The following is a 14,689-nucleotide window of genomic DNA, read 5'->3' on the forward strand; positions in this document are numbered from 1 at the left end:
AGTTAATAGACCGGTGGACTAAATGCCGCCGGTCTATAGCCCGACTGCTAAAGCCGGAAGACAGACAAACGCCGGACCAAACGAGGTAAGTCCAGGCATTTTAGCACTTAGCCTTTGGGGGTTAGATTTAGGGACTCCCGAGAGGACTTAGGGTTAGGCAACCCACGGGGAGGGTTAGGGTTAGGCGAGGGGAAGGGGGAGTTAGGGTTAGGCACCACTGTTGGGAGGTTAGGGTCAGGCACCCCCCTGGGAGGGTTAGGTTTAGGGTGCAGGAAGGGGGGTTAGGGTTAGGCACCACCTCGAGAGTTTTAGGGTTAGGCACCACTAAAGGAGGGTTGGGGGGCAGGGGAGGGTTAGGGTACTTAGCAGCACTAGTTGGCATCTTGTCCTGTCGGGCTTCTCCTGTCGGGATTTGAACCAGCGGCTAAACAGCCATCGATATTTCATACCCATTCCATACTCTTTCGATTTACAGTATCTGCTGTTTGCGGTAGGCTAGAAGGAACTGACAAGTCATCAGTGGAAATGGGTTACAAAACATTTTCTCTTAGACTTCATGCATCTTTAAAATATTTTATTGGTTAAAAATATTTTACCATTTATATTATGCAGGGAAAGCCAGAATCTTCTTTGTATTTTCATGATAAGAACCTAGTTGCACTGGTCAACAACCTGTTTGTTGCTGGAATGGAAACCACCTCGACTACTCTGAGATGGGGCTTCCTGCTAATGATGAAATACCCAGAAATCCAAAGTAAGAAATGAGCATGACAAATAATATGTACAATAATATGTAATAATAGTAAAATTTTTGTTCTGTGATGTATCTGTCTCTGAATGATCATACTGCGGTGTCATCATCATTATGTGTTATCATTCAAGAGGACATCTTCTTCTTTTGACTTGGCAGAAAAAGTGCAAAATGAAATTGAGAGAGTGATCGGATCAGCTCAGCCACAGACAGAGCACCGGAAGCAAATGCCGTACACCGACGCCGTCATTCATGAGATTCAGCGGTTTGCTGACCTTGTGCCGAGTAACCTGCAGCATGCAACTTCCCAAGACGTCACATTCAGAGGGTATTTCATTCCAAAGGTGGGTGCAGTTTCACTAACGACTTACTGCTTTACGTCTTTCCTACTGTATGGCGGTGACTTACTTTTAGGAATGTAAATCCTGATACGTGTAGGACAGCCGGCTGTCACCTCTCTCTATCTCTATGGAGTGATGACTTTCACTTTTCATCATTACATAACAGCTTGGAAGCAGTTCTGAAATATATTACCATAAGAAGTACCCATATCTTTGAAACTGTCTCTGTATGTGATCCATATGAATGCTGTGTGCAATAACTGCTAAGGACAGGACACCCCCAAATTACTAATTGTCCCTGTAGTTATTATTCATAGAAGTCGTGAAGAACACATATAGGCTGTTTGTGGCATGTTAGGTAACCTGGGCCTGATTCAGACCCGCTCGCGAGCGCTGAGCGCTCGCAAGTGGGTCGATGTTGCCCAAGTGCGCATGCGCACGAGGGAGCCGGCTCCATCGTGCGCATGCGCGAGACCCGAATAACGACAGCCAAGCCGTCGTTATGGGTCTCGCACCAAAGGGGGTGCGCTGTCGATTGTGATTGAAAGCACGCCCCCTTTGGTGGGTGTGCCGGGAGCGTGGCTGCCCAGACGGAGGCGTTCCCATGGGAACGCCTACTGTCTGGGGCCGGCCCCACTGACATCACTAGTGATGTCAGTGGGAGTGCTTTTGGCTCTGATAGAGCCAAAAGCACTCCAGGGCTTGCGGCAGTGAGACCCTACCGCAAGGGTCTTGTCGCAAGCCCGATGGTCGCGATGGTCTTGACCATCGCGACCATCATTTTGGCCGCTCGCTATAGCTGTGGGTGGTCACCCACAGCTATGCGAGCGGCCAGGAGGCCGCTCCAAAAAGGAGGAGGGATGGCCCTGATTCAGAGCGAGTGCTCTGTCAGAGCGTCCGGCTCTAAATCAGGGCCACTGTGTGTTCTGCTACCACAATGCTCTGATTATAAAGTTATTTTCAGAGATATAGATCAGCTCTGTGCCTACCTCCCACATACTCCACTTCTCAAAAATATATAATAGCTAAAAATTTGTGAAGGGTGTGTCAAATTATAATGCAATGTCATCAGGCCAAGAAATAGGGCTGTTTCTGGGATTACTTTCAAGTGTCCGGACTATACAACCAAATCAGAACTTATGGATGCCACCAAAGGAATACCCACATCTGCAGCCAAAGGAGAATAAGCCAACTTGACCTCTGAGGGAGATACTAGACGAACGACTTCTTCGTTGCTGGAAGGGTAATTTACAGCTTAGTCTGGAAACTGTGCCTGTGGTACATATGTGAATGGTGGAGCCGATCTCATAATCGCCAATTTAATAGGCTATGCAAATGAGGACTGTTTGACACTTACCAATTAATAGTCTACAGATGAACGTGTGGTGGAGCCAATCCCTTTAATCACCAGTGAGTTGAGCTATAGACAAACAGAAAATGTCCAGCAACAATTAATGCTTAAAAAATAAATTATTTATTTGTAACAAAGTGCACTTTCAAAGATACATCACCATAATGTCTTGGAGAGACAGATTAAAGGGTCAAAAACTGTCCTCACTGTTATAGACACGGAAATACATATAAAACTAATGACATGTAATTAAACTGAAGGATAAAAAATAAATAAAATATTTTTGAATCACAGTATCACATGATAGATAAATATTGGGCTGATATAGATATAACATCATAAAAGAAACCATAAAATAAATAAAAACGTCTTACAGGCTCTACGACCAGCAGCAATCATTTACAAAGCCCAATACTGGTCAGATACTGTAGTTTATGGAAGCAAGCTGACATCTACAAAGTGAGGGTGGACGGATGTATCAACTAGCTCGAGGAGGTCAGGGAGGCACTGATAGCCATGTAACACAGTCACTCATCATTGGACACCAAATTGAATAAATGGCACATGGAGGGCTCTTAGGTTTGATGCCATAAACTACTACATCAAGAGTGACCAGGCAACATGACAGCCAAAGCTTTCTACAGAACCAGGACAAGGTGGAATTTCAGTTGATATGAATGGTGGACAGTTTGATTGCCAGTAGATTATTACTATTAAGATTTCTATAATGAGTAGTTCAACTTCCATGTCTCCATGTCTCCTCTTTCAACAATACCACAGCCATGGTAACCTTAGCTGCTTTAATAATGGTACTTCATGTGGCTCATTTAAGGCAGAAGCAATATTAAGTTTCACCACCAACAGCCTATTTGTTTTTTTCAAAACCTTATGAACCATTTATTCCCCAAAACTTTTGGATTGTAAACTCAATTGAGCAGATCCATCTTTACACTTTGCTTCTTGTCATTGTATGTAATGTGTTTGCATTAGATCCCCCTCTATGTAAAGCACTGTGTTGACCCTTTATAAATAGATGATAATAATAGATTTGTTTTAGTTACATTATTGCCTAATATGTATTCCAAAAATCTTCTGTATTTTAAACATATCATTTAAGTTGCTTATCTGAGTAATTTGAATATGAAATCTATAAACTGCCCAGCAGTTGATGGCCCTCATTCAGAGCCGCTCGTTAGCGGCAGTACGCTCGTTCCGAGCGATGTTTGCACATCTGCGCATGCGTACGGTTTTTAGTACGCATGCGCGAACCAGACAGTGCGGCCAAAAATCGTTGGTACGCAATATAGCGAGTGCCTGCTATTTTGAATGACAGAATGAGGCGTATGTGGGTGGTAACAGGGGAAGGTGCTTGAAAATGGGGAGTGGAGATCCGATCGCAGGCGTGCTTAAAGGTCAAAACAGGCGTTTTATGGGTGTGTATATTTAAAACAGCAGCGTCATTGTTCACGTCACTGGGTTATTTTATAGCCAGAACTGCTCGCAAATTTGTGGTAGCAAACACCAACCACAAGAATAGCGAGCAGTTCATACGCTGGTCGATGTACTCGATTAATCTAATAAATAGCGGACATGACGTAGGATGCGAGCGGCCAGGGGGCGTTTTTAACAAATAAACGAGCGTATGTTTTGCTCGCTCGTTCAGACTTAGAGGTGTGAACAGACTGCAATGTGCGTACGGATCATTTGAATAGCCACCCCTTGTTTTTAAACGAACGACCGCAAATAGCGAGTGGCTCTGAATGAGGGCCGATATCCGCAGTTTACCTCACAAATCTAAAATGTTATGTAAAAATAACTACACGGACAACAGGAGTTGGAATTAAGTTAGGTCAAATTTATTTTGACATTAACCAATTGAATTAAAACTATCAAATATATAATTGAGTTAATACGATAAAAGTTAGCATGGTGGCGGACAACAAAGGAAATGGAAAACTACAACAATAACATGCATACTAAAAACACTCGTTGGTGTTCAACTCTCCAGGGACAATTTGGCTTGTAATTGAAAAAGGTGAGCACAACCATCTAAAATATATAAACAATTAACCAAACTACCATCCTTTCCGCTACAAGTACAGAGGAACATACTAATGAAGGAAGGGAGGGATTTCCAGGAGCAAAGACACTGCTTCCTGATGACTAGTACTAATATACCAAACCAAACACGGCCTCATGTACCTCATAGGCTGTAACAACTTAAATTCAAAACACTAAGGAAACTAGTTAGAATTCTTGAAGGCACTCTGTTCTTACAACCTCAGGGTTTAACCCGGCTCAGGCAGATTGTCAATGCCTTACGTTATCCTCTAGTTTTACATTAGTATTCTCTCTCTGTTAAATTTTCATGTTGACCTGTACAGGGAATGTTTGCTTTTATAGTGAGCATTGATGTTTTGTCAATTGATTGTCCTAGGGGACTACCGTTCTCCCAGTACTGACCTCTGCACTGAGAGATAAAGCCTACTTTGAGAAACCAGAAGAGTTTTACCCAGAACATTTTCTCGATTCAGAAGGAAACTTCAAGAAGAATGAGGCCTTCATACCGTTCTCTTTGGGTAACATTCATTCTGAGCATCATTTTCTTATACTACCACTGATAAATAATTTCATATTATTACATTGTATCTAGAGAATGTAAGTGAAATAATCGTGCATGGACTCACATTATTATATCAGTATAACCAGTGCCAAAAGTGAGGATTTTGCCATAGTGTTCTGGCACTGGGATCACAGCGCTGGAACAGCAGTGTCATTGTGTGAAGATTGGTGCTGGAACAGTGCATTGGGTGCCAGTGCCAGTGCAGAATGCGGCGGTACTGCAGTTTAAACTTGGCATCGGGCGCGAGTCAATCCCAGCTCGTGGACCAGCAGTCAATCAAAAGAAGGGGTGGCATTTTGAACTTGGCACCGGCTCCAAGCCAATTGCGGTTCGCGGGACGACAGCCAATCAGAAACAGCCACCGCCGCTGCTTCTGATTGGCTGCCGGTGCATGAGATGCAATTGGCTAGTGGCTGGCGCCAAATTGAATAACCTGCCTATTCTTTTGATTGGCCACCAGTCTGCGAACCAAGATTGGCTCACGACTGGTGACAAGTTTAAACTGCAGTGCCACCAGGGCCCGATGATCTGTCCCAGCACCTATCAGAGCTCACCTCCACCACACAATGCCACCTCTGTTGAGTTTCAGGGGGCGAGAGGGGAATCAGGCAGCAATGAGAGGTCCTATGGGATGAGAGAGGGTAGCAGGGGGAAAGAGGTGCAGGTGGTAGAGAGTGATGCCTTGAGAAAGTCTAACGCCGTTTCCCCAGTCAGGCTATCTGTAACCGATTGTTAATGTCATATAACTAAATTCAATGTTAATATGTTGCTAAATGGATATAAACCCCAGCCATTGATGTTGAAGTTAAAATGATATATGCACTATATAGTGCTGAGACTATTGCCTAAGATTATCGAAAGCTATGTTAAATATATGAGGCGTATGCTCCAGCTACTGATGTATAAAATAATACATTTGCTATATGCAGTGCTGGGAATGATTGCAATTGTCTAAAGGTTCAGCTGCATTATTGTATACATGAATACCCAGAGTTGCAAAGGTTAACATTTTTACCTATAAAACCTTTTTCATGGTATGTTTTTCACAGACATATGATATAATGTGAACTACTAATATACAGTATATCACATGTAGTAGAAACCCATTAATACTAGGTGTGTTGACCAACTATATACTAACATAACTGCTGTGTGGGATTAAACCTTATAACTAAGAGACTCAGAACTACAACATACAATATATTTGTACATACTGCAGAGCTAAGAAATATTTGCTATAAGCATTGCATGGCAATACATAAGGATAAGACACCTAAGCATAGGAAGAGAAAACACTGTATCAGTTTGGAATACTGACTATACACATTATTAGTCACTATTGTTTGATACAATTTGCTACTTCCTTCTAGAAGCTGATGAAGGCATTTAGCCTTAAGAAATAATTATTTGCAACATAAATAACAGAATCAACTATAATAAGTAATGAACCACGGTGTTACTAAACACTGATCATATTGAAAGAATGACAAATTGATGACGGTTTTGTTTTGCATATTTTATTATATACAATAATTTTCATCTCTTTTGCACAATTCTATCTTTTTATATTTCACCATCTTAACAAATATATTTGAATGCATACCTATTAAAAATATTAAATATTAAATTACCAACGTGGGTCCCAGTGCACCCATTAAAACGACTTACTTTTCTTCTTTGTATATGTGATTTCTATAATGTTTTAGTGTGGGGCACCTCAGCAAGCTTTATATTTAATCTGTAGATACAGTTGACCTGAGTAACAGCTAATTAGAGAGAGGACAAACAAAACTGTAAACTATAAATTACATAATAGATGGCTGGTGCGGGATTGGTGCTCTGGGGGTCATTCAGACCCACTCGCGAGCGGCTGTCCGCTCGCAAGTGGGTCGATGGTCCCCACTGCGCATGCGCACGACGGAGGGAGCTCCGTCGAACGCATGCGCGAGACCCGACGAGCGAAGGACTTTCCTTCGCTCGGAGTGTCTCATCAAAGGGGGCGTGCTGTCGATGGTGACTGACAGCACGCCCCCTTTGGTGGGCGTGGTGGGGCGTGCCTGCCAGATGGAGGCGTTCCCAAGGGAACGCCTACCGTCTGAAGCCGGCCCCACTGACATCACTAGTGATGTCAGTGGGAGTGATTTTGGCTCTGATAGAGCCAAAATCACTCCTGGCCTTGCGGTTGAAAAACCCAACCGCAGGCTTTTGCTCGCAGTTCCGATGGTCGCGATGGTCAAGACCATCGCGACCATCATTTTGCACGCTCGTATATGCTGTGGGTGGTGACCCACAGCTATACGAGTGTCCAGGAGGACGCTCCATATTAATGGAGGTGGGCCCTGATTCAGAGCGAGCGCTCTGGTCAGAGCGTCCGGCTCAGAATCAGGGCCACTATTTGTAACTAATATCTATGTATGCTTACCTATTCTCTGAAGATGAACAAATTGTGAGATTGCACTGTGGGGCATCACTAGAAATGGGCCCTATAGAAAAATGGTGATGCCTGCCCCATTGCCAGTTAGTGTCAACATAGCAGAGTACCAGCTGCATTAATGGCAATCTAGGACATTGCTATCAATTTTGTGTAAATACAGTATATATTGTGGGATGGATACAGGATGCCAGCGCTCGGGATCCCAGTGGTCAGAGTCCAGACTCTGGCATCCCGACCAGGTTAGAATGCCAACACCCCCAAGTAAGTAATTCAAATCTAACCCCTAACCCTAACTCTCCCTCCTCACAGCCTAAACCTAACCTCCCCCTAGTCCCTAACCCCCCCGCAGCCTAAACCTAACCTCCCCCTAGTGTCTAACCCTAACCCCCCTCGCAGCCTAACCCTCACCCTAGTGCCTAAACTTAACCCCCCCACAGCCTAACCCTCCCCCTATTGCCTAACCCTAACTCCTTACCCTAACCCTCCTCATAACCACAGTACTTACCTTCGGGATTCCGGCAGTCAGGATTCCAAGGGTCGACATTCTGTCTGCATCCCGTATATTATATAGTAATAAGCTTAAATGAAAATTAGTTTTAAGGGCACAATTAAAGGCTGAGATGCTCTGAGAGAATTTTACATCTTAGTCACATCACAGCACCAAAAGTGTACCAGAGATCCTGGGCTGCAACTTTAACAGCAAGAAATTGGTTTTACACATGTAAAAAGTCACAGGTAAAGCACAACGGAAATTGGAGTGAGGAGACCTTCAGATTCAGACTCCGTCACACACAGATATAATGATGCCGCACCTCAAATGAATCAGTGTATGCTAGCAATGTAGTTTTGTCACCCCCAGTTGTTTTATTCATATGAATAAGATGCACATTTGAGCAGAAAGATGCGGCCGAGAATAGAGGGCAGCAGTAAGGGCATGGTCATAGAGAGAGAAAGCTTGGTCAGGGTAGATGAGGGCAGTAGTAAGGGCATGGTCATAGAGAGAGAAAGCTTGGTCAGGGTAGATGAGGGCAGTAGTAAGGGCATGGTCATAGAGAGAGAAAGTTTGGTCAGGGTAGATGAGGGCAGTAGTAAGGGCATGGTCATAGAGAGAGAAAGTTTGGTCTGGGTAGATGAGGGCAGTAGTAAGGGCATGGCCATAGAGAGAGAAAGCTTGGACAGGGTAGATGAGGGCAGTAGTAAGGGCATGGTCATAGAGAGAGAAATCTTTGTCAGGGTAGATGAGGGCAGTAGTAAGGGCATGGTCATAGAGAGAGAAAGTTTGGTCAGGGTAGATGAGGGCAGTAGTAAGGGCATGGTCATAGAGAGAGAAAGTTTGGTCTGGGTAGATGAGGGCAGTAGTAAGGGCATGGCCATAGAGAGAGAAAGCTTGGTCAGGGTAGATGAGGGCAGTAGTAAGGGCATGACCATAGAGAGAGAAAACTTGGTCAGGGTAGATGAGGGCAGTAGTAAGGGCATGGTCATAGAGAGAGAAAGCTTGGTCAGGGTAGATGAGGGCAGTAGTAAGGGCATGGTCATAGAGAGAGAAAGCTTGGTCAGGGTAGATGAGGGCAGTAGTAAGGGCATGGTCATAGAGAGAGAAAGCTTGGTCAGGGTAGATGAGGGCAGTGATGGGGAAGAAAGAGGGAATCTAGAATGGAAGAGGAACGGATGAAGGGCATCAATATTAAATCTAGTAAGAGTGTTTACAGAGGAAGGAGGTGGAGTAGGGGGAGAGTAATTCTGAAGGAGAGGAGATGGTGGTCACAAAGATGGAGGGCAGGAGTTGTTGAAGTCAGATACAGACCATTTGGGGAGCAGGCAGGGAAGATACCAAGGATTTGGGATGCAGGACCAGGGGACCTAATACATACTAGTACAGTCCATTAACGTGATGCCTCTGCTATGTGTAGACAGTTGTTCATTTACTATCCATTACAATGTAAGCTCTTTTATGAGCAGGGCCCTCCTTATCCTTTGTATTGGTGTTTGCATTTCTTCTCTCTATCCTTTATAATAACTGTTTCATGTATGGAGTGTTTTGTGGCCTTACAACAATAATAATTATAATATGATAACTATTTGCAACAAATACTTTATAAACACTAGTCAGAGAGGACCCAAAGAAAAACTGTTTAAGAAATGTCAGGCATACTATAAGCCAGGTTTGGTACACGGGAATGTAGATTAGTAATACGGTTTGGTACACGGGAATGTAGATTAGTAATACGGTTTGGTACACGGGAATGTAGATTAGTAATACGGTTTGGTACACGGGAATGTAGATTAGTAATACGGTTTGGTACACGGGAATGTAGATTAGTAATACGGTTTGGTACACGGGAATGTAGATTAGTAATACGGTTTGGTACACGGGAATGTAGATTAGTAATACGGTTTGGTACACGGGAATGTAGATTAGTAATACGGTTTGGTACACGGGAATGTAGATTAGTAATACGGTTTGGTACACGGGAATGTAGATTAGTAATACGGTTTGGTACACGGGAATGTAGATTAGTAATACGGTTTGGTACACGGGAATGTAGATTAGTAATACGGTTTGGTACACGGGAATGTAGATTAGTAATACGGTTTGGTACACGGGAATGTAGATTAGTAATACGGTTTGGTACACGGGAATGTAGATTAGTAATACGGTTTGGTACACGGGAATGTAGATTAGTAATACGGTTTGGTACACGGGAATGTAGATTAGTAATACGGTTTGGTACACGGGAATGTAGATTAGTAATACGGTTTGGTACACGGGAATGTAGATTAGTAATACGGTTTGGTACATGTTTGTTGTTCAAGTTCTGCAGAAATGACATTGAAGCAAAGAGCAGGAGTAAACTGTACTAATTAAGCATTAGGGAAAACAGGACATGGCAATTTATAGGCCCAGACAGGATAAAAAATAATGAAGCTCCCCAAGCAGTAATGGATATCTTGGATGAGGGTAGAAACAGAGGTAATCTAGTCCAGACTCCCCTTGTGGGTAACATGGTACATTAAAAAAGGATTTAACTCTTGGACTCAGGTTGGCTAGATTAATTTATATTGAATACCAATGTTCCTTATGATAAACTTCCAGATTTGCTGAAGGATGAGCTGTCTGGACTAACCTCTTTTCACATCCTGCTGGTGCCTAATGCTCTACACCAATACAGTAGGACATATCAATGCATATGTCCAACTGGGAGATCTAAAAGTACTAGGATTTTAATAGTTTTTATTATGTTCAGCATTATTAATATTTTATTAAACATGTACTGAATGCTCCTTTTAATCACATGCCGTAGCAGTTTGCCGGTTTCATTGTATCCTATTTGTGTTTGAAAACTAGGAAAAAGAAGCTGTGCCGGAGAGAACCTGGCCAAAACGGAGCTGTTTGTGTTCTTCACGACCCTTCTGCAGAACTTCACATTCCAGGCTCCACCTGGAGCTACCCTGGACCTCACCCCTGCACCAGGCTTTATTAATGCACCAATACCTCATGAAATCTGCGCCATACCTCGGAGCTAGTCTTGTTTACAGCCACATTGTTTTGTAAGATAGGTCATAATTGTTATGAATACCAGCAAAATCTGTATGCAGAGAATTTTTTTCATCTAATTTATATATTGTAGAATACTTTTTGTGCATTTTTATTTAATTATTAATCACATTAGTACAGTAACTAACAGAATGAAAGCTCCTAAGATAAGAATAAAGAAATAAGAATTGTACAAATCTACATAGAGGATTTCAGTGCAAATGTATCTATTTTTAAATAAATAAATAGTTGTTTCAGTATGGTTCCGTGCTGCAAGATGTGTTACATTGTTATTAGTGTTTGACAAGCTGCGCTCCAGAGAACAATCCTAACAGTATGAGCACATAAATATTAAATTGTGGCCCGACTGTATACTATAATAATGCATGATGTCCTAATTTCTGTCTTTTTGTAGAAGATTTAGCTAATTAGAAAAAGAAAAATTGTCGGTTCCAAATTAATTAAAGAATGAAGAGTTTTTTTCAAGCCCATAGTAAATGGAAAAAAATCCCAAATGAAAGCACAAACTCTCTACTTTCTCCTGCCAGTCTGCCGGTCGCCCCGCCGACTCACATGACATCCCATGTTCAGGGGGCAGGGCCGGCACAGGGCAGCATTAATACCTTCTCTGGTGCGGTGAGTGTATGTAGAGACCCATCTGATTTCACATGGATCACTTGCACCAGGTATAGGATGGATGTAAGGGTGCTGTGATGATGATGGCTATGAGAACAAGTGTAGGATTAGGGACAGCTCTGAATACAGGAGAATGTCTGCATTTAGTACTATGCATGCAGTGCAAGTGTAATTACGCATGCAGCTCTGAATCGGCGCCTATGTATCAATATAGTGTCAAGTAGACCATTTCCTCATCAGGTAATCTTTCTCGCTAGACTCGTGTATGTAATATGGAAAGGCAAAACCTCACATAAATACTGTAATGCAGAAATTATTTTTATACCACCTTAGTGCGCCTATAGGCTGTGTAGACTGAAGCCAACTGTCACGATTCCAGGTAATAGTCCCAAAACCAGGCGGATTCCGCGAATGCCGATGTCACTGCACACGTGTGCACTGTAGAGGTTTCGGGGTGCAGTGCTAACGTCCCTCATGGCCTTGTTCCTGCTGGGCCAGCAACATGGATGGCACCATCTTGCCCAGCATCAGGGGATCGATATCAGGCCAATCCTGTCCAGCTAGGTAGTCAGCTGTCACTCCCAGCCAATCCGAATCTACCCATGGGTAGGAAGCTTCCAGGTCAGCAGGGCCTGGGTTGTCAATGCCATAAGTCACACAGCTCTGCGTGTGAGCTTTGTAGCTGTACTCCTCTGTATTCACAGATGGCTTCAGTAGACCCTGACTGCCGCTCTGTATCTGTTAGTGATTTCTCTGGTGTTAACTCTGTCTTGGCTCCTTAGCCAACCATCGGTGCAAGTCCGATATTTGTCAGTCATCGGTGCAAATCCAATATTTCTCAGCCATAGGTGCAAGTCCGATATTCCTCAGTAATCGATGCAAGTCCTATATGCTTCAGTCATCGGTTCAAGATCGCTATTCCCAAATTATAAGTTATCCCACTAGTACTAGCCCAGGTGACCCAGTCAGAGGACCACGACTGGCACGTCGGGCGCAGCTGAGCCCATATTCCCTTGTGGGATTTCCTGGTGTAGACCACTGGAGGGGTAATACTCCGCGCCTCTGCTCTGGGTCTTCGTCAACATCTTGGTGCTACTTTTTGTTCCCTATTGTATCCTATCAACACACTGCTCCAGTCCAAATCCATGCACAGGGTCGAAGTCGAAACCACATCAAATCTTGACACTAACCTTGGAGTATCACCTAACCCAAAATCAACGAGTAGGAAAGCCCATCTTGGTGCCCCAATATAGATAAACAGACAATACAAATAAAATATACTTAAATTAGACCTTGATTTTCACTTCCAATATTTCCTTGAAAGAATGTATATCCATTAAACACCTTCTTTTATGCGTCCTCGTCACATGAATATATCGGGAAGCAAAAGAAAATCCAATAGTGTAATGTTAAATAATCCCACACCCAGTGCCATATGAAATTTGTTCTTTCACCACCCTCTCTTAGGGGTCTATGTACTATTAATCGTGGAGCAGCCGCAATTACTATCTATCCATACCGCTATGTACAAAGAGGAACTCGCAGGGGCAGTGGTTGAGGTAACCGCTGTCCCTGCGAGTTATATCCCCGGCAAATTGGAGAAGTCTTTCACAGAAGTGAAAGACTTCTCCGGGGGTTGCGGACATTACACATGTGCACAGCTTCAGCTACTGGAGCCGGCCGGCGGCTGCAGGGGAGAGACTGGAGCCTCCACAAGCTTACAGTAGTTTACACCATCTGCAGATGGTGTAAACTACCGGGACCAAATTCCGAAAAGCTTTGCATTTTGGAGTTTGGTACATAGGGATCAGATCATAGCGCACGCGAGCGGGTCGATGTTAGGCCACTGCGCACGCCGGAGCCGGCTCCGACGTGCGCATGCACGAGACCCGGCTAGCAACGGGTGCTCTGTCGCTCCGGGTCTCGCACCAAAAGGGGGCGGCTGTCGATTTTGATCAACAGCTCGCGACCCATTTTGGAGGTGTGGTGTGGGGGTGGCTTCACAAACGGAGGCGTTCCCATGCGAACGCCTGCCATTTGTGGGCGGCCCCATTGACATCACCAGTGATGTCAGTGGGAGAGCTTCCGTCTCTGTTAGAGCCAGAAGCTTTCTGGGGCTTGCGGCCACGAGACCCTGCCACAAGGGTCTCGTCGCAAGCCCGATGGTCGCGTTGGTCTTGACCATCATCCTGGCCACTCGCAATAGCTGTGGGTGGTCAGCCACAGCTATGTGAGTGGCCAGGAGGCCGCTCCAAAAAAAAAAAACCGCCCTGATTCAGAGCGAGCGCTCTTTCAGAGCGTCCGGCTCTGAATCAGGGCCATAGTCCCCATTGATAATAATGGGGACTGAGATCTGCAATGCTAATTAGCACTCTGCTGAAGATTTCTGTGAAATCTCCTGCATTGTGTCCAGTGGCGTCCCTACCTCATCTGACACCTGGTGCGGTGAAGTAGTGATGGCTGGGTTCGCAGTTCGCGAGTCGGGGAGAAGGGTGTGGCCTTTCGGGAGGGGCGTGGCATCACGGTCCGTGACCCATCTTTGTCACACACCGGGTGGTGTGGGCTGCCCCTGGGGACCAGCCTGTCTGAAGTGCCGGCTCCCTCACTGTGTCAGGAGCCGAGTGCTGCATGCATCTTTACAGTGCAGCACCTGGCTCCTGTCACTGAGGGGGGAGTCTGCACCATGGTGTCCCCCCTCGACGGGTGACACCCGGGTGCGGCCCGCCACCCCCTTGTGATGCCACTGATTATGCCAATAGTACATACAGTAGGAACAATACATAAAATTTAGAGATGTGCGGATCTGGTTCCCAGAGAACCGACAACAACCTAATTTAGGGGTTCTGAGCCCAAGTCTGAAGTCACTTTGGGGTTCTGAGTCAAATATAGACCAGGTTCGGTTCTACAGTCAGTTCGGAACTTGGATTTTAAAAAATTAAATCGGGTTTTGGATGGCATGTAAACAGGCCCAAATGACATGATTTTAGCTTTTGTTTTAAATTTTTTACAGATCCAAAA

The 14,689-nt window shown here is 44.3% G+C and overlaps 1 protein-coding gene across 1 annotated transcript in view; it reads left to right on the plus strand.

Annotated features, from left to right (window-relative positions):
* The window catches only part of LOC148533747 (cytochrome P450 2B4-like), a 109,742-nt gene extending 98,445 nt beyond the window's left edge, over positions 1-11,297 (plus strand). The window contains exons 7-10 of the mRNA XM_088467237.1: positions 613-754; positions 911-1,095; positions 4,881-5,022; positions 10,847-11,297. Of these exons, the coding sequence (XP_088323363.1) occupies positions 613-754; positions 911-1,095; positions 4,881-5,022; positions 10,847-11,025 (648 nt within the window). The 3' untranslated portion in view covers positions 11,026-11,297. The remainder of the gene's footprint in view (positions 1-612; positions 755-910; positions 1,096-4,880; positions 5,023-10,846) is intronic.
* Positions 11,298-14,689: the final 3,392 nt, after the last annotated feature.

The sequence above is a fragment of the Taudactylus pleione genome, unplaced genomic scaffold, assembly GCF_031769625.1.
Source record: "Taudactylus pleione unplaced genomic scaffold, aTauple2 ptg000070l, whole genome shotgun sequence".
Lineage (NCBI taxonomy): Eukaryota > Metazoa > Chordata > Amphibia > Anura > Myobatrachidae > Taudactylus > Taudactylus pleione.